Consider the following 18,771-nt stretch of genomic DNA (forward strand, 5'->3'; position numbering starts at 1 on the left):
AAATCTTCAAACAACATACAGTATATAACATCAAGCCCTCATTCATTCTGATTCATTTCAAGCATTGCTCAAATGCTATTTTCAGTTAATGTTCATTTCTGTTGATAGCAGCACATCAAAGGAAGACCTAGAAATCTCAAAAGCTGCTCTTTACTGTTATGCAAAAATAGGACACTTAATATATTTTAATCAGGGACAAACTACGCCAAAATGTTTTCAGTATCAGAAAGAAACTTCAGCTACAATTGAACCTTAATGACTCCAAAACACATTTTCCACAGGCATTACAACTTTTATATTTGGCCACAGGTGACAAACTGTGATTCAGGAGAGACACGGTTCCCAGCTTAAATGCCGACTGTAATGAGCGGCTCGCTATGAGGCTCTCCTGCAAAGACATGCACCAATGTGGATACATGCGCCACACAAACAGAGACATTTGCTTTGTTTTCTTCAAGTGGCAGGGACAAATACTAAGTTCTATCCAGGACATTCAATAGACCAAAACATGCAGGGCTATGACAATACAGTACCAGGATTTGACACCTCTCTCCTTGACTGTCTAAACAAATAATATCTCAAGAATATCTGTTAATCGGACCATACCTTCTACATGAAACCTTTCCTAGTTCCTGCTATGTTGGAGCAGGACGACATTCAAAACATGAGGGACGGGGTAAACCAGGACGAGGAGATGACGTTGGACCACTTACCCAAATGAATGCGAAGGCTTGTCAGTATGACCAGAAAGGTCAGTGCTCCCTCTAACATTGGTCTCTCTTGCTCAGAATCCAACACAGCATTCTGATGCTGAGACGCCATGGTCAACAGGTCCACCACTTTGAACCTGTGTCGGAAAGGATCATGGATAAAATATTTGCCCACGGAAAAAACGTAGCCGTGATATAAATCCCCTTTATGTTGCACCTTTGTTAAACAGAGCATACCTCTCAAAAACACTTGAGATAAAGTAGTCAGGATCCAGTCTTGAAGCACAAACCTGTAAAAATGAATAGACAGAATTACAATTTTTAATTGGAAAAAAAACTTTAATATGTAGAAAAATCGTCTGATTTCCCCACCTGCAGCAGGTAGATGTCTGGATCAATCATGGAGTTGCAAAAGTGCGACTGCACATAAGTCATGGCCTGTCCTTTAATTTGTAGACCATTTCTGACCCACATGTTGCTGTGGATCTCTGACAGGCACGCCTGTAGACACAAGGCGAAATGTATCAACAACACCAAAAAAAAAAAAAAATCCCCTGCTTAATGTCCAGATCATTTAAAATAGGATGAAAAAAATATACAACTAACTACAATCTTCCTAGTGCGTTACCTGGATTTGGAGTGGGTGCACCATGATCTTCATCAGCATCTCTTGGTCGGGGAGGAGGCTGTCCAGATCGAGACCTTGACATTTCACAGCCTAGTAATTTTTAAAAACATATAACCATCATCTGAAAATCCATATACAAACCAGACGTATAGATTACAGACGGATGGGAGCCACTGACATACCTTACTCAGGAACATGGCATAGTAACGGTGGAGTGGCAGATGGAACGTCACTTGATTTGGAGCAGGCTATGAGAGATATACAGTAAGTGAGTACAACCAGGTGAGAAGGAGTCACTGTAAATAGAACAGTGTGCCTTTGTATTTTACTATACCTCATCAATGAAGCAAATAGTGTCAAACCACATCTGCAACGTCTTCAAACAGTAGCGAACCACAGTTTTTGTGTATTCCTGGGTTTCCTGCTCAGACAGTCGTCATATTAAAACATGTATTGAATCACACCGTGTTTGCAGGAGCTTTGAATAACAGCAGTTCAAGTGTGGAGACGGGACTCACTTTGACTTTGCAGTGTGTCAAGAGACCCCACATTGGTTGAGCACACGCTTCAAGTTCAGCTGCAAAGGCTGCATAGTATGTCTGAGACTCAAATTCCACATGTTCGTTCAGCTCGCGCTTATTCAGGTTCATACCTAACACAGCAGGAAAGTCAAACAGTCAGCACACGCGACCATTTCCTAATGCTCACTTAGGCATTTTAAAGATTACCAACAATAGAACTTGGAATAAAGATGTAAAATGTCCAGCTCTTCACTCTTTGCATGCACATGTGGAAATAGATGCATATGCAAACAGTGGCACAGGTTTCTGTGCTGCAAACGTTCATTAAACCTGTGGGTTTATAGCAAGGGCAGTGCGATGCACGTGTATACAATGTAATAGTGACACTCTGCTCAAAGCGTCAGCCAGATGATACTCAAGCCCACTAAACAAGGGTAAGTGTTTATTTTTAGGGTTGTGGTAGAGTTCAGCATGGCAAATGAGCAGCACCAACCGCAAAGCTTATTCAGTGACTAAGAGTTAAACAGCAATGGTGTTATTTACAGTAAAGGGCTTGTAAAGTTTGCCGTTGACTGAGAATACAGTATGCATATATTAAGTTTTTTTTTATTTTAATTTGCTCTAACTGCTTGTGTTTTATTTGGCCTTTTAAATGAGAAGTAAAGGAGGAATTATAGCTGCAGTTATATAGTGTAATAAGGTAGGGTAGAAGAGAGCTTCTAACAAGCAGTTAAATAATATGGGAAGTTATTGCTTCAACCCACAATGCAGATGTGCAACCTTTTTGAACTAAAGAAGCATTTTCCCTCCATAGCACCAATCGAAACCTGGACCATCTTTAACCATTATATACATTTATGTTGCGTTAACTTAATTTTAAGCATTATTTCTTCATCACTAATAAACTATTTCATAACATAGGATTAATCCATGAGGATCACTGACCACTTGCAGTGGCAGCTGACATGTTTGTATGTTATGCATATAGCCAATGATTGTCTCAATATTTAGAAGTGTCACAATTTTCAGCAAACGATTACATCAACTAAGTACTTGAACAGTGAAAATACAGTAGATTAATGTGCCTGCTCAGCTATTTGCAGATCCACAATAAATGCTCCACATATAAATGCATTTAAAACTTTTCTAAAACTAAAGCTTGGGCAACAAACTGCTTCAAACTTTATAAATGCGGCGTTTAAAAATAGCAAACAAAGAAAAAAAAATGTCATTACCTTGGAAAAATGACACAAAGCTCATCCACAGCATCAACAATGATTTGTCTTCCAGGAACCTTTTGGCGACACTTTGGTGTGAGAGGATGTTGATAAAATCACTAACTAGGGGCCAGTACGTGTTGTTCTTCAAAAGTGCTTCACTGCAGTTCACCACCACATGCCGACTGTTCTCTTCATCTAAGAAGGAAGGAAACAATGAAGGGAATAAATTCAGAAAATGAACAATAAGAGGGCAGAATAAATAAAGACATCAAAAGAAAATCTGTTCACAAGCAGTGCAAGTACAAGTTGCACAATTAGCCACCTGGCTGCCAATGCAGAGGTGAATAAGGATGTTTGCAGTACTACAAAAGACTTTACTCAAAACAAAATTAGATTTTCACTTGGATGCTGCACAATGAGCCCGGGCAGAGGGATGAAACATCTGTGCACGTTTTTTTTTTTTTCAGCCTTGAAATTACTGAGAAATTAGCAGCTGTATTTGGGATCTTTGAAAGCCGCCAGTTTGTTTTTTTTGTCTCAATACAAATTGTAGATTTCATTGTGTTTGACGCGTCAACGTCCTCTCGCATGAATAGGACGTCATCCTGGAGCGATGGGCTCTTTGAGTAATTGCATGTTTTTGTCATTTGGTCCCGAAAGCTCAGTTTTTCTCCCTGAACCTTGCTTTATTCTACTCAGACAAGATCCGTATCGAGTGAGATGAAGCGCGTCGTCCAGGGAACTCACCCTGAAGTTCACTTTTAATAAGGCAACTCTCCATCATGTAGAGGAGTACCGTGACCATGACTTCCAGCAGGCCGCACTCCTCTGTGACGTGTCGGGCCAACTCCTCGTTGCTGAACAGCTGCACGCTGATGTGTACGATGCGGTTGGACATGGTATCCGACTCGTGGCTTTTCATCAGTGTTTTCATGATGAAGGCATAATGCTGGACAAATGTTTTTGTGAATGTGATCTGCCAGAGACAAAGAGAAAAGGCCACAACACCGTTGGAGCATGCTTTTGTGACATTGTCTCTAAAAGGGGTGTCAAGAGGGCAAACAAAACAAAACAAAAAAAGGTTTACGAGAGAGAAAAAAACATGCATTTCAGCGAAAAGAAAATACCTTGTAATCTTGATCTGGCAGCATGTTTAAAAGGAAGGTGACCATCTTCTGAGGAAACTCATATTTTATTGTCCAAAACAGCAACTCTTCAAGGAAGTACTTGTGTTTCAGAGATTCAATAATGCGCGGGTCTGAGGACAGAAAAAATAATAAGTAAGCAGGAAGTCAAAGCTAGCGTTCGAATTTGTTAATTTTTCTTTCCTTTATACATTCACCTCTGGTACTGCTGCTCAGCTTCACCCTCTTCCTCTGACCAACAGACTGTCCTCCATCTTGATCCTCCTGCAAAACACAAAATATCATAAATTCCTACACGTGTAAAAGACATTTTGTGGTACTTGCAGAATAATTAGACTACATACACTTGATTAGAGAAACCAAATCATGATCATAAACTGAACTTGAAGATACCGGGGAAGGGCATTTAGCATCATTATATAATAATGAGTCAACAGACAAATCTAATCAGGTTTTGATTTTTTTTTTGTTAATTTAAAAACCGATTTATCATTTTTACAAAAAAAAACAAAACAAAAAAACTAATTCAAACTGAAATCTAATGTAATCAGATTAGCCAAGTGTTATAATGAGCAATACCTCCTTATTAGACTCATCTGGGCTCCCTGGTCCAGTAGTTCCTAAAAGGATAAAAACGTTAAACCACAATAATCCATCAGCTAAATCAATCAAACAAACAGTAAGAGGCTGGAATAGAATAGAAAATTGTTGTCGCAGTGGTTGACTTAAATAGACTGACACACATCATTTCTGGTCGTTCGCTGTAAGTGTTGAAGCGTCCGTTAGTTTGGAAATTCTTTTTTTTTTTTGGTAATCTTAATCAAATAAAAATTTAGGAATAACATGGGGCATAAAATAAGCAATTTATGTAGAGAATGAGGCATTAAACATTTAACTAACAATAGCTTATTTCTGGCAGATACAAAAAAAAAGAAGAGAATCTGCATATTTCTTAAAAAAAATATATCAAAATGATCAAGAATTAAAAAAGAAAAAAGCTTTGTGATAGTTAAGAGACCTGAGGTAGTAACATTCTTACCCAACAGGGCCATTGCTCCTGCACCTCCTTCAGCCCCCACAGGGACGTCCGCTGTGGCACCTTGAGCTTTCTCCTCCACAGAGACCAAGAACGAGTTCTTGAGTGCTGACAAATACTTGTCATAGTTCTTTTTTGCGTACAAGTTATCTTCTTGGCCTGCAATCGTGAAGTGAAACAGAAGTTGTAACTGTGCTGCTGACACGGACCTAAATATCACCCTGCCATACATTTCTTAAAGACAAGGCACGGCAGCACCAAAGAAATACAAAAGTAAGGCCACATCTTGATAATTACCCATGCTCAAGTCAGTGAATGTTTGCTGATTGGTCAAGATCTTCGTCAGTACAGTCCTCATCGCTCCGCCCATTTTCGTAAGTTCCTCAAGGAAGGAGATGTGAGGCTCCAGCTGTTGGAGAACTTTCTGTAGGTCTCTCTCAGTTGAGGTGTCTGGTAAGATGAGATAAGGGATAAAGAAAACCACGCGGGGGCCCCATACATTATTTACGTAATTTCAAACGTAAACATTTTATATAACTCATATCTGGCCTGCAAAACATGAGAGTGAATGCTGAAAATTCCAGTGGCTCCAGTGGTGTAGAAGATCACTGGATGAATTGGATGAGGGCACAAGTACATTATGTTCTATACATTTTTTGTTTTTTTTCCTTTACCTGGTTCAACATAGCCGTCTCTAAGATACTGTATGATAAACAGGATGAAGCGAGGAAGGACCATCTCGGACATCAAGAGTAGGTCTCGAGGTATCGACGGGACATTTTCTCCCGTTCTCAGCCGATGCCGTCGGCAAAACCTGTTGGGGAGGAGAAAAAAGGTTTTAGCTCATAAAGATGTCAAAAAGAGAATGGTTGCTACTTCAATAAACTGAACATGTGATACTAATGGGTTCTCTCAGGGGTGTTTTATAGTTTCAGTCTTCACTAGTTGTCTTTTTTTGTGTTTTTTCTTGGTCCCTAAAATAGCACCATCACTAAATAGGCCTAATATTTGGTAAGGCTGAGGTTAATGATACAGCAAAAATATGCGATTTATTTCTCTTTCTTTGAGTGCTTTATGACTCCTAACATGTATTCAAACTATTATACACCTTGCCCTTATTGCTTAAGCCTGTGCTTGATTATTGTGTGGAAAGATTACTTATAATGATAATGATACAACTTCCTATTACAGTAACTAGTAATTGAATACGAGAAGTTTAAAAGCATATTTGACACGATCGTGTTTACACAGTTTTACTCTTCAACGTGTATGTTTGTTACAATCCATGGATCCACGATATAAATAAATGAAATGTGTTTATTATCATGTCTATGTGTATATGACATGGATCCGATATAAACAAGACGAGAGAGGTGACGTTGAGACAAATACAGCACACAGGCTGTCAATGTTTAATGACTAATGTCAACCTGACCAATGTCGAGGTGTCGATAATAGGGACCAATCAAAATGTAGATTTTTATATCTACGGACGTTTGCTCGCCGTTGTAAGCCTCGACAGAGTTGCAAAGTCAACGTGTTTCCTATTAATACATGACAGGAGCGAACTGACATTCCAAAGTGTTGCTCTGCCCGGTGCTAACGCCGACATAAACGGGCCAGGTACCACGGGGCCGCCGGTGTCACCGATCCAGGCCGCTGGTTCCGCCAGCGACGCTGTCAGAGCGATCCCCCGTCCGTTAGCGTTAGCTTTAGCCAGCTTAGCTCGCTCGGACTCACCCGCTCTCTCGCATGACATTACTGTCTCCACAGTCGCAGGCCCCGCCGGCCTGGCTCCGGAACATGTTGAAGTCATGGCCCGTGTGGTCCCCGTTGTTGAAGCACTCCGCGCACAGCGACATGCACGGGGAGATGCCACAGGTCCGGCATCGGTACGCCACGAAATTGGCCGTCCAGACCAAGCCGCACAGGGTGGCGTTATCATAGGACCGGACCGTCTTGCAGAACTCCTCGAAACCTTCGCCACCTGCAATCAGACATTTACACCAGTCGAGAGCCTCGGTGTCCCCGGCTGGTTTCTCGGGATCGAGCACCGCGTCGAGCAGCTCCTGGAGCTGCCGCAGCCCGGAGCTATTGTCAGTCCGGTTCAAGTCTGCCTTCAAGTGAGCGGCAGTAGCTTTCTTGTCCCGGCGCAGCAGCGACGCCGCCATCATGCTCTCTGGCTTGTCGTCCACAAATTTATTTTTGTTGTCTTGTTTCCATGTTCTCGGCTTTTCTCGCGATACGGATCGTTACGTCGGCGTTGTTGGTCGCGCACGCTCAATTAACTTTCGCTCCCTGCGCAGTGACTATTGACCACCAAGAGAAAATCCACTTGTAAGTGTTGCGTGTGATAAATCAAGAGGCTGGTTGTTTGAAGCTGCTTCCGCTCAGCTCACGGTCGTCCGAGTCCTGTGTTGTTTTACGTTTCTACGGCAACTAACGTCCTGTGTGGGACCGTCCCGGTCCAGTAGAATCCAGTCCGGTCTTTCCTCCGTACTCCAGAGCTCTGCCATAACACACACTATCAGCTCAAAACATAGATGGGAGATAACGTCTGGTACAAATGATGCAGAACCTTCATATGTAACTCACTCAAAATGATTCAGACTCACACCCCTGCAGCGTCACCATCACGTGGCAAATTCATAGTTGCACTTTAAGTTTCTTTACCCAATTGTCACATAGTTTAGGGGTCGGCAACCTTTGAGACCAAAAAAGAGCCGTGTCCGTAATTTTGCACTAAATAAAATTTGTTTTGAGCTGCAAGACATGTAATATTCTCTGAAATGAAGAAAAATATATCTTTGAAAAAATGCTGTACAAACAGAAATGTAGGTAGCATTCATAATGTGTCATAAGTAGAATTTACATATGTTTCATTATCATTTAAGCTCTTGCAGCCATTTTTAGAGATTTTTTTTTCTTCTTTTTTTCATAAATGTTGTCACTTTAGCTATTACTTGGATCTTGGCTATTTTTGCCCGCTTTACCTATTTAACTATTTCTAGCTGCTGTGCCTTTCTTCTTGGTGAGAGCAGTTTTAGCTATACTAGCATTTTAATCCCTCCCTTTGCCCCATTCCTTTATTAATATTCCCTTTACATATTTACCTTCGCCAATGAAAGTTGGGCCAAGAAGGTTATGTTTTCATCAACTTGTATTATTTTATGTATGTATGTATGTATGTATGTATGTATGTATGTATGTATGTATGTATGTATGTATGTATGTATGTATGTATCTATGTATGTTACCAACCTTTCGAAAAAAACTACTCACCCGAATTGCATGTAATTTTCAGGGATGATTTGTCATCATCCAAGGACCAATTAATTAGATATTGAGACGTTGGTGGCTAACTGTCTCCGAATATTATTATTATTATTATTATTATTATTATTATTATTATTATTATTGGAATAGTTTTAGCTATTCTTTTTTTCCTTTCAATTCTGGCTGTTTTAGCCATCTTTTTTAAAAGGTGTTTTTAGCATAGATCAGACCATTTTTGAAAATCAGTGTCACATGCAAATAAAATGCAAATAATTTTCTGAAAATATCAGGCAGGTGCCACAGGGGGGCTGAAGAGCCACAACTGCCGGTTGCAGACCCCTGACGGAGTTAATTCACTTCATTTTATTACATACTTTATCTTCTGTTGCACATAACCTCTGTGTCATGCATTTATTGAAATGATTGAGGGACTGTGAAAAAGTGCAGCTCCAACCCAATAGTCATGCAATGTTTTGACATTGTTCAGTATTTCAAGCTTTGTTCACTTTACAACTCAGTGGTTCTGTTTGTATTACTCTGGTTATTTTGTAATTCATAATATATAACCTTATTTATATATTTTACTTCTATTTATTTTATTCTGTATTCTTCTATTAGTGTTTATTTTATCTCTATTTTCTTATTTTTTCTCTGACGAGTTCATTGCATTGAAAGTGCTTCAGAGGAGGATTGATAACGTCATATACATTGCGCAAGAAACAGCAAACAAACAGAAAAATAATATTTTCCCTGCACATGCTTGTGTGATTATTTTGATTGTGATAAAGAGTAGTGTATTACTGTAAAATACCCTTAAGAAGACATTTTAACAAAATAACAAGAGTGTGACGTGAAAACCAAACAATGCCAATTTAGAGGATCAAGATAATGAGACAAATCTTGATATGACAAACCAACTTTAAATAATAAAAACTGAAAATAAGACATAAAAAAATATAAAACCGAAAGAAGATTTGAAGGAAAATCAATACCACATAAAGACAGAAACAATGAGGTTAAAATAAGGTGATTTCTTTTTCTTTTTGAAGTAAACCATTTTTTCTGTTATCTTAACTGTTTTGTTTTTCAAACTTTGTACTTGATTCATATGGAGGTTCTTTTTCTCTTTTTTGGTTAATCAAATTATTTTGGTATGCAGTTGTGTCAGTGTGAGATTCAGAAAGTCTTTATATCCCACTTACACATGCTGCTTCTCTTCAGTTTGTTTATGTTTATTTGTGCATGAGTGTGATAGTTTTCTTTAAGATAAGGCTTATGACATCGTTGTGCTATTTCAAATCATAATTTAGAATAACTTTGACAGGCTTGCATTCAGGTGATGCTGTTATGGTATCGTATTGAATGGAGTTAAATTTTATTCTGTTAGGTTATGCTCTTGTTAATGATGCCACATAATCAGGCAACCTCTCTCTCATTTGTCTGCTCTGTTAATTTGATTATTAGCTTTATTTTATTTATTTTTTTCATTTTATTTCTTTATTGTAGTCTGATTGTTGTTGTTTTTTTGTTACGTTTATAATATCAGTTGCACGGATGATGATGATGATGATGATGATGATGATGATGATGATGATAAACTTCACAATTGTTTGGCTTTTTATTATTTCATGTTTTTTCTGACGTTTTTCACCAAATCACATCGTAAAGTTTATTCTATAGTGCTACACAAATAAATATGTTATGACGTTGTCATTACTTTTTAAAAAGCGAATTTGGTTGGTGGTTGGGGGGGGGGCGAAAAACAAAGGTTCCGGTTGGTCCGCGTCGGCATGTTTTGGTTGAAGCACACTGCTGTGCGGAAGTCGCCTTCAGACATGCTTGGATGTGGATCACTACTTCAAAACACAGCTCAAACAACTCATTACAACTTATTTAGTGCGCTTGGGGTGTAGTTGTAGCACAGGTTGGAAACATCCAAGGAATGAAACTGAAAGAGTTGGAAAGCTGCCTTCAGCAGGTGGACACATTCGAGGAGCCGAAAGTGCTCCTGGAGCAGTATCCGACCAGTCCTCACATCGCCGCCTGCATGCTGTACACCATCCACAACTCGTTTGGTGATATTGAGGGGAAACTGGTGGCAGACCTGGGATGTGGCTGCGGAGTCCTCAGCATCGGTGCTGCGATGCTTGACGCGGGGTGAGAGCTCCGAACTCTTCCGCCACCCTGCTTGATTTAGGATCGTGGATCTTCTCTCAGCTTCACCGTCTCTCTCCCTCTCTCTGCAGCTTGTGTGTCGGCTTTGACGTCGACGAAGACGCGCTGGACATATTTCGACGAAATGCCGAGGAGTTTGAGCTCACGAACGTGGATCTGCTCCAGTGTGACCTGTGTTGTCTGGAGGCAGAAGCCTATGCTGAGAAGTTTGACACCGTTATAATGAATCCACCGTTTGGGACCAAACACAAAGGTGAGAGTTGATTCATCTTTTTATTCTGATATGCCCGATCTGACAATATATTCCCTTATGGATCAATCTCAGGGAACCTATCAATCGATTCCCCAACAGACAATTTAATAAACTTGTAAAGAAAAAAAGACATACTTAGAGATTGAGATATCCCTATTTACTCCACAGTATGGAGGAAGGATTTGATGCAAGAAGCCATAATCCACCTTGATAAACCCTCCAACCAACCCACATTAACTTCAATGTCGTCAGATCTTCATGCATATTTTTTGCCTCAATAACAGTGAGATGGAATTCCTAATAGTGCTTTAAAATGTTGAAACATCAAAAATGGAAATTGGGACTTTTGACTCTGCATTACCTGTGTGATATAAGCACGTGAACAGCAATTATCTTCAGTCCTTTTATCAGGAGCAGATTTCTAAAAACATCCAGTGTGGTTGCTTTTGATATAGTCCTCATTAATGAATGACTGTTTTGGACATTTCAGACAAAAATGACAGTTGTATATATGGCTTGTGTTATCACATTACAAGAAGATGTAAAGGAGGCATGATACTATAAACTGCAGGTGCTTGCGAGTAAACTGCACAACTACATCAGCAGACTGTAAGTGTCTTTGTGGCCTCGTTGGTCTAACATTGTGTTTTCACTCATTTCTATTTAAGGTATTGACATGAAGTTCCTTCGAGCTGCTTTAACCATGGCCAGGACAGCCGTATACTCGCTTCATAAAACATCAACACGGGAGGTAAGTAAGTGTTTCACAACAAATTGGCCGTCTGTCTGCAGGAAAATGTTTTGCATTTATGTAAATGAATTGTATATTGTGAAGTAATTAGAGGTCTAGCCCAGGTTGCTCAGCTTGTGTGAAGAAGCATGTCCAGCAGGAATTTAATACAGGAATCAGCTAAATCTATTGGAGGATTACTAAAATATCTTCCTCATTGACCCAATTATTACTGCAAATTACTTCTTTTTTTTTTAAACTAACAGCAGTATTTCAAATTCATGTCTGGTTGAAATATGGTTTTAATTACTTCTCTTTCCATAACCTGTGGCGTCATTCATTTAACCCAGTCAGATCAAGTCTCATAAGTCGGCATCAGCCCTTTTAGGTCCTTGGAAACCATTTTTTATTTTCATTGACTTATGTGGACTCTGTAAAGCCTGACACGTCTTTCCTCGTCTGATTACAGCACATTCAAAAGAAAGCTAATGATTGGGGAGTAAAGATGGACGTTCTAGCAGGTACGAAAGATACAGTGCATCTTTTTGGCAATGAAAAATGTTTCAGTGCTGACAACATACTTTCTTTACAGAGCTACGGTACGACTTGCCAGCATCTTACAAGTTCCACAAAAAGAAATCCGTAAGTTCACTGAACAGTCCTGACAACAGGTTATTGAGCTGTAAATAAGTAAACACATTCAAACATTTATTTCTATAAAGGTTGTATTTGCTATTCAGAAATGCAAACTTAAAAATATGACCACGCAAAATTCATCCAATGTAGGAACTCCGTAAAACAATGGCACACAAAAACTGAACCCCATTATTCAGATGAAATAAAATCCGTCTGGAAGCACGCATTTGTTGAACATGATTAAAATCAAAATGTCTTGAGCGAAATAGGCAACACAAATAAAATGAGGCACAACATAAAAGGGACTTCAAAGGCTGAAAACTGACACCCTGCTTTGCAAATATTTTTCTAGGTCGACATCGAGGTGGACTTCCTGCGATTCTCCAAAGCCTGAAGTTGAATTGTTCACTGGAATGAATTAATAAATGTAAATAATGTTATAAACGTTTTCACCAAAAGAAACATTCTGGCTGCGATCTCATGACTAAGAACCATTTTCAGTTTTGGGAACTTTTGCTGCAGGTTCATCAGCAGCTTCTCGTTCTCTCTTAGGAGCTGCAGGCGCTGAGGAAAAAACAAAACAAAACAGTGTCAATGAGATACTGGTTTAACACGTCACAGACGGATTAAAACAACACACATTTATAGAAGTGGTGCTGAACTTACCATCTTCATCGTCACTGTCAAACTTGGTCTTCTTTCCATGATACGGATTTCTGCCTTGATCTCTGCCTCCTCTTCCTCTTCGGCCTCCCCGTCCTCTGCCAAATCCTCGTCCTCGTCCACCTTCATGTCAGAAAATATTCATCAGCACTGGATCACAAGTACATGAGCAAGTTAATATTTCCAGACAATAAATCACAAAACTTAATCATGACCTTCATTTTATACCATCTGATACCCGGTACACTTGTATTTTGCTCCAGGCCACACGACTCTGATCTTTCAAATTACATCTTAAATGCCACCGCGGTGTGAATGCTGTCCAACGCCAAAGTGACTCGCATGCAGACGAAGACGACGCCACGTCAATTCCCGCTAGGAATAATAACGTTTTGTTCTATTGTAAGTAAATGTTGTTACCTCTGCCTTTGGACCTGCTGCAAGACTCCTGCTGGGCTTCAATGATCCTCTTCATCATTTCTTTCTCCTCCTCCCCTTCAAGCAGCTCCCATGTCACACTGTTGTCCTTCACTTTCAGGTCTTCTTTGTCCTTTTTGGCCTTCTCAAACGCTTCCTTTGCATTTCCATCAAATAAAAGCGTGCCCTTGAAAGTCAAAACAAAACACACCTTTAGTAAAAATGCCGCCGTTTTAGCATCTCATTCCTATATTTATTTATTTTTATTTACCTCTTTGGCTCCTCTTGTGAAGTCGACCCACTTGATCTTTCCATGCCCAGAGAACAACGCATGAAAATCTTCTCTGGAAACATCGCGGAGATCTCCAGAGAACTTCAACAGACAACCAGTCTTCTCGTTGAGCAGCAGGCCCTGCAGCACAAGTCAAAGATCTAAGAACCAAGTCTTTTTCACTGAACAGTTTTATTAAAAGCTGCTGTAAGCCTGAGTGATCTTACCATTTCTTTGTCCTCTGCATCTTTCTGTTGTTGTTCCTTGTTGCTAAATACCAGGGTTTTTTGAAAAGGGGAAAATGTCAATGAGGAAATATTTTCATGAAGACAAAATTCTGCTGCTTTTGTACTCACTGTCTCGCTTTGGCTTTTGTTTCTGCTTTCGTGTTTCTTCTCTCCTCTGCTTTCTTGGCATGGTAGTCTTCCCTGGGAAAGTTAAAAACAAAAAGACCAGTGACTACAGTGACATTTATCATGATTACACAACGTGGGAAGTAATAAAATTAGATTTTCCGGCTGAAAGGTTCAATGCTTTTTGAACACCTAAGTGCGGGTTGTCATGGCAACCCACTATATTAGTGTTTCGCAAGCCATGAATTCCCATTCGTGGCACATCTTCTCAAAATCGCTCTGTCACAGACTTGATTCGTCACAAAAATTGGCATAACAGATACGTTTCAGCATGAAAGACCTGTCCAACTTTTGTATTTTAAGAGAAAAGTTCATTTCAAATAGTTGGTTTTGTCATTAATTTGCCAGAATATTGGCGGACTGACCTGGACATCACGAGCATCTCATTGTCTTTGAACGATTTAATATCCGAGCATTGAAGGAACTCCTTGGCAGACTCTTCCGTCTCAAAACAGATGAACACTGATCCCTGTAAAGACAATAACATTTCAATCATGACTTCCTCAAACGTACGAAGTAACGATTTGAGGTTTATCTACCTTGAATTGCCTTTCCAGATTTCTCCTCATCTGTATGTTTTCAATGGCTCCTTTTCCACTCAGCCACTCCTGAATCTCATCGAGGGTTGTGTCGAGAGGGAAACCTTTCTGAAAGCCACAAAACATGCCATCAGATTAGAAAAGAACTTGGGTGTTTTAGAACAAACAAAAGCCTGATTGTGTACATTTTTTTGATTATAAGAGTTGCAGCATGACAAAACATATTGTAAGAAAACAAGATCCATATTTTTCTGAATGCCATAATGCAGTCAAAGAACTCCATGATACTTTTGTTTTAGGTAAAATGAATAACCAAAAAATTATCAGTGGAATGAGACAAAACAACAATGGCATTTCAAAGACAATTGTAAAGTGTAGGATTAGAAAAAAAGTTGAGTGTAACAGCAACAGTCAGTTCTAAAGAGCTGAATGACCTTCACGAACTGTATTTCTGTACATTCATTTCTACTTTGCTGTGTTTATCATTTGAGCATTCAGTATTGGAACCTTACCATGTAGACAGACTTATGTTTCAGGCCATCCTTGTATTCCTCATTGAATTCAGGTAGAGGTTTGCTTGGAGACCTCCTGATTTTAGTCTCGTCTTCATTCAATTCCAACAGGCCGGTGTTTGATTTCTGGAGAGCTGCGACGACGACGCTGACGTCTGTGGTTAAAGACCTCAATCTGAGAAGAGAACAAAGTGCTTCAATAAATATTCAGAGTACACCTTCTGAGGGACGGGATATGTCCCTTGATTATGAGACTGGACGATTTTGATTATCAAGAAAAAATGCAGACTCACTTCACCTCACATCTATAGTTCCTAAATTATTCACAATAAGACTTTGTCAGGTAGTTAATACCAAAGTATTGGCCAAATCAATTCTCATAAGAATGGTTGTGGATATAGGTGACCTGCTCGTTATGTCAAATTCCCATGCTGGTTAGTCATCACTGTTCATCTTTTCATGCAGTCACATGACCCTCAATCTGTTTATGCTCAATGACCAATATAAATCAGTCTTTGCCCACTGCAGCTCTCAGAGCCAAGGTTTCAGTTCGGGTTTTTTCTCACGTTCTTAGTTATATCATTGTAAAGTAAATATTTACAATGAGCCACAAACTTAATGCGAATGTCTAAAGACCTTCAACAATTAGCTGGTTTGGGAGCGCTGTCGCCCAAAACAAACACTGACCAGAGAGGAAGTAAAGAAGAAACACGTCTCATCGATTGGTCCGGACCAAACGCTGTTTCTATATTTAGGTCTTGTAACTCTTCTTTTGGTTTAACGCAGTTGGCATCCGCGAAGTTGCATTACCGCCATCTGCTGGTTCTTGCTGGTCTATACTATTCCCACCACTCTATATATTTTCCCAACAAGACCCGTTGCCTTTAGAAACCTATTTAAACATCTTCTCCCTCTTCCTTCCTTCTTGTAACTCAAACTACAAGATTTCAAGAAATCTTTAAATTCATAGTGAAATTTGTGGGTTCTGGTCTAGAAAATGGTGAAATATTTTAATGTTTTGAGATACGCCATTTTCATTTTCTTGAAATGCTGAAATGTGTATTTTTGATCATGTGCATCATATCTGGCAATTAAGTTGTAATGTTGACCTTGTAATATAGGGAGAATATACCCCCGGCCACTGTCTGACTAAACATCCTCATAGAAATTATATTTAATAAAAAGGTGGGTAATTTGGTTGTGAAGCTGAAACTGACAGGAATCTAGCCAATTGAGTTCCAGAAATTGAGGGAGCCGAGGCAGTACAATGTTAACGTTTAAGGTCCTTGTAACAGTATATTTATCATATAGACCAGAGGTCCTCAATCCCAGACTTTGAGGTGTCATGCACATTTTGGATGTCTCCTAGCTTCAGCACACCTCAATCTAATATTGATGTCATCATCAAGCTTGTAAAAAAAAAAAAAAAAAAAAAAAAGAAGCCCAATAACAGCCCCTTATTGCATTCAGGTGTGTTGCAACAGGAAGAGACCTAAAACATGCAGGACACCGGCCCCCGATATAGATCCACTCAGTCTCTGATGCATAGAAGAAATGTGTCTCAGTGTGTGATCCAGATGATGCTGTTGTAATAATGAACTCTGGAATTCTAAATTGTTGCTCTACTTCCTGTTTGCACAGGAATAGAGAGCAGTTTGTTAAAAAATAATACAAAATGGCAACACTGTCATCTCTCTCCTCCCAGGAAGAGAGAGAAACTGCGGTTCATTCTGTTGATTGCCAACATACAATCAGATGGCCCATCCACAACTTCTGCACTTGACATACTTTAATTCATACAATTGAAGACCATTTTGAATCCAATAATGCAAATCACCTAGTTCAACAATATGTTGATCTTACACAAAGGACACATTAAGTCTAAAGCAGACATAAACCAACCTGTTGAACTTCAGCATCGTCTCCAAAGGTACCCAGCCATCTTCCAGTTGCAGCTGTTCTTTGAGAAACTTGTCCCGTGGAAGATTGTGATCCCCAAAGTAGTACTAGGTGGGAATAAAATAAAATACTTTGTAAGGACTGGATTTAACTGACCAAGTTATGAAAGTGTTTTAATCTGCAGTACCTCAATTTGGCGGGCCACTTTCTGCTCAACTGCAGACATTTGTCCTTGATTTTCTGCCATGATTGATTGGCAAAACTGTAACACACACAGATATATATATATATATATATATAAACAGAGATGATACAAGCCTATTTAATTCACTGAATAAACTGAGAACTACCATTTAAAAACAACAAGTTGAATTTATTAAAACCAGCATGACAAAAGGCAATTCAAACAATTCATGTTGCATTATCAACAGTAACACTTGTCCATTCATTATCTGATAATACAACAAAATGAATTGGTTAAATGACTTCATATATGTGTATAAAGCAGTACTTTGGTTATTCACGTTTACACCAAAAGTTACACAGCTGTTGATTAGATGACTTTGTATTGAGGCATCAACAAATCACTGCAGGTCTTAATTCTTCTTCACTTTCACTTCCCTCAGAATGGGAAGGATCAGCTGAGAGCTTATTTTCAAAGCATTCAAAGGGCTAAAATCTACCTGTCGTTTTCCCCCAATTTGCCGGAATGTTAGGTCTGAGTTCAGGACGCTGAGCTCCATAACAGCATCTCTTAAGATTCAACTCACAGTTTTAGCAGTCAGAAAGCATATGTACGAACCCACCAATGTCATATTACACAAGAAAGTAGTTTAGCTGGATATATTCGTTCGGGGGGGAATCATACAAGAGAAAAACAAAACTTAGCAGGCAAAGTATTTCTGCCATTGCACTAGTTAGCTTCTTGGCTAACCCGCTAGCTTAGCTTAATTGCAGGCACGTTGCTTGAACATACTTCACAAAACCCAATTAACTTACAATAGCAGGTCGTGTTGATTTGTACACACTGCAGTCAATGTAGTTATCATTTAGCTACAGGTCACTTAAGAAACTTTAATTTGTCATTTATAGTCGGGGTAACTCAACAATCGGCTGCACGCCGTTCAAGCCGGCAGGCGTCTCCTCGGCTCGTCTGAAAACGGTACAGAAGTTGCAGGCAACGCGGACACGAAAATGAAACGAAATACATTTTCAGTCACATTCGAACTCGTACTTACGGTGTTTAGAGTCACAGTCTGTAACACTTTGAACCACAGGGAGAGCTGAACTCTTTACTTCTCTGCTCACACGTTGTGGAAGAACTGCGTGCTACGGAGCGCAGCGAGGACCAAAAGACACCACAAGCGGCCGCACGCTGTGCGTGATGACGTTTCATTAGGCAACAAGGGGGCGATGTGGCACGTGTTGTGTTTTGGTTGATTACAATTTAATCGATTTTTCAAATATTGTGGTAATGTTTTAGACATTTAAAATAGAAACAGTTCAGAGAGAAGATGATAGAATATTGAATTCAAGAAAGATTGCAATTTTGTCATTTTACCTTGGTCAACAAATTTTAAAAAAAGTATAACAAAGACAATTGTTTAATCTTTTGTCATGTAAACCTTTTAAAGAAGTGTTTTTCTATACGTTTATACAGTCTTCAAGAGTGATGAACTCTTCCTCATCTTTACATCTACAAGACTCAATCTATATGACGGTACGAC

At 39.4% G+C, this 18,771-nt stretch overlaps 3 protein-coding genes across 6 annotated transcripts in view; 1 reads left to right on the plus strand and 2 right to left on the minus strand.

Annotated features, from left to right (window-relative positions):
* The window catches only part of ubr3 (ubiquitin protein ligase E3 component n-recognin 3), a 37,800-nt gene extending 30,126 nt beyond the window's left edge, over positions 1-7,674 (minus strand). The window contains exons 1-16 of the mRNA XM_080478028.1: positions 7,001-7,674; positions 5,935-6,074; positions 5,558-5,710; positions 5,264-5,419; positions 4,804-4,844; positions 4,422-4,488; positions 4,207-4,337; positions 3,827-4,055; positions 3,095-3,274; positions 1,857-1,990; positions 1,673-1,759; positions 1,521-1,586; positions 1,339-1,428; positions 1,083-1,211; positions 948-1,000; positions 714-847 (exon numbers count right to left, since the gene is read on the minus strand). Coding sequence (XP_080334154.1) covers positions 714-847; positions 948-1,000; positions 1,083-1,211; positions 1,339-1,428; positions 1,521-1,586; positions 1,673-1,759; positions 1,857-1,990; positions 3,095-3,274; positions 3,827-4,055; positions 4,207-4,337; positions 4,422-4,488; positions 4,804-4,844; positions 5,264-5,419; positions 5,558-5,710; positions 5,935-6,074; positions 7,001-7,434 — 2,224 coding nt within the window. The 5' untranslated portion in view covers positions 7,435-7,674. The remainder of the gene's footprint in view (positions 1-713; positions 848-947; positions 1,001-1,082; positions 1,212-1,338; positions 1,429-1,520; positions 1,587-1,672; positions 1,760-1,856; positions 1,991-3,094; positions 3,275-3,826; positions 4,056-4,206; positions 4,338-4,421; positions 4,489-4,803; positions 4,845-5,263; positions 5,420-5,557; positions 5,711-5,934; positions 6,075-7,000) is intronic.
* Positions 7,675-9,719: 2,045 nt separating this feature from the next.
* mettl5 (methyltransferase 5, N6-adenosine) lies at positions 9,720-12,774 on the plus strand. Of its 4 annotated transcripts, XM_080478046.1 has the most exons (6): positions 9,720-10,693; positions 10,783-10,964; positions 11,633-11,715; positions 12,164-12,215; positions 12,287-12,336; positions 12,683-12,774. In XM_080478046.1, the coding sequence occupies exons 1-6, from the start codon at positions 10,479-10,481 to the stop codon at positions 12,722-12,724; spliced, it is 624 nt and encodes a 207-aa protein (XP_080334172.1). In that variant the 5' UTR covers positions 9,720-10,478; the 3' UTR covers positions 12,725-12,774. The 4 variants fall into 4 exon arrangements, with proteins under 4 accessions (XP_080334172.1, XP_080334169.1, XP_080334171.1 ...); XM_080478043.1 differs by having other exon boundaries at positions 10,343-10,693; positions 12,164-12,336; XM_080478045.1 differs by having other exon boundaries at positions 10,343-10,693; positions 12,287-12,774.
* Positions 10,967-18,404, minus strand: ssb (small RNA binding exonuclease protection factor La). The gene is made up of 12 exons (XM_080478039.1): positions 18,283-18,404; positions 17,232-17,306; positions 17,048-17,151; positions 15,146-15,320; positions 14,634-14,741; positions 14,460-14,563; positions 14,038-14,109; positions 13,909-13,951; positions 13,682-13,822; positions 13,414-13,597; positions 12,997-13,116; positions 10,967-12,894 (listed from the first exon to the last, which is right to left on the minus strand). The coding sequence occupies exons 2-12, from the start codon at positions 17,289-17,291 to the stop codon at positions 12,815-12,817; spliced, it is 1,191 nt and encodes a 396-aa protein (XP_080334165.1). The 5' UTR covers positions 17,292-17,306; positions 18,283-18,404; the 3' UTR covers positions 10,967-12,814.
* Positions 18,405-18,771: the final 367 nt, after the last annotated feature.

The sequence above is a fragment of the Lipophrys pholis genome (assembly GCF_963383615.2).
Source record: "Lipophrys pholis genome assembly, chromosome: 13".
NCBI lineage: Eukaryota > Metazoa > Chordata > Actinopteri > Blenniiformes > Blenniidae > Lipophrys > Lipophrys pholis.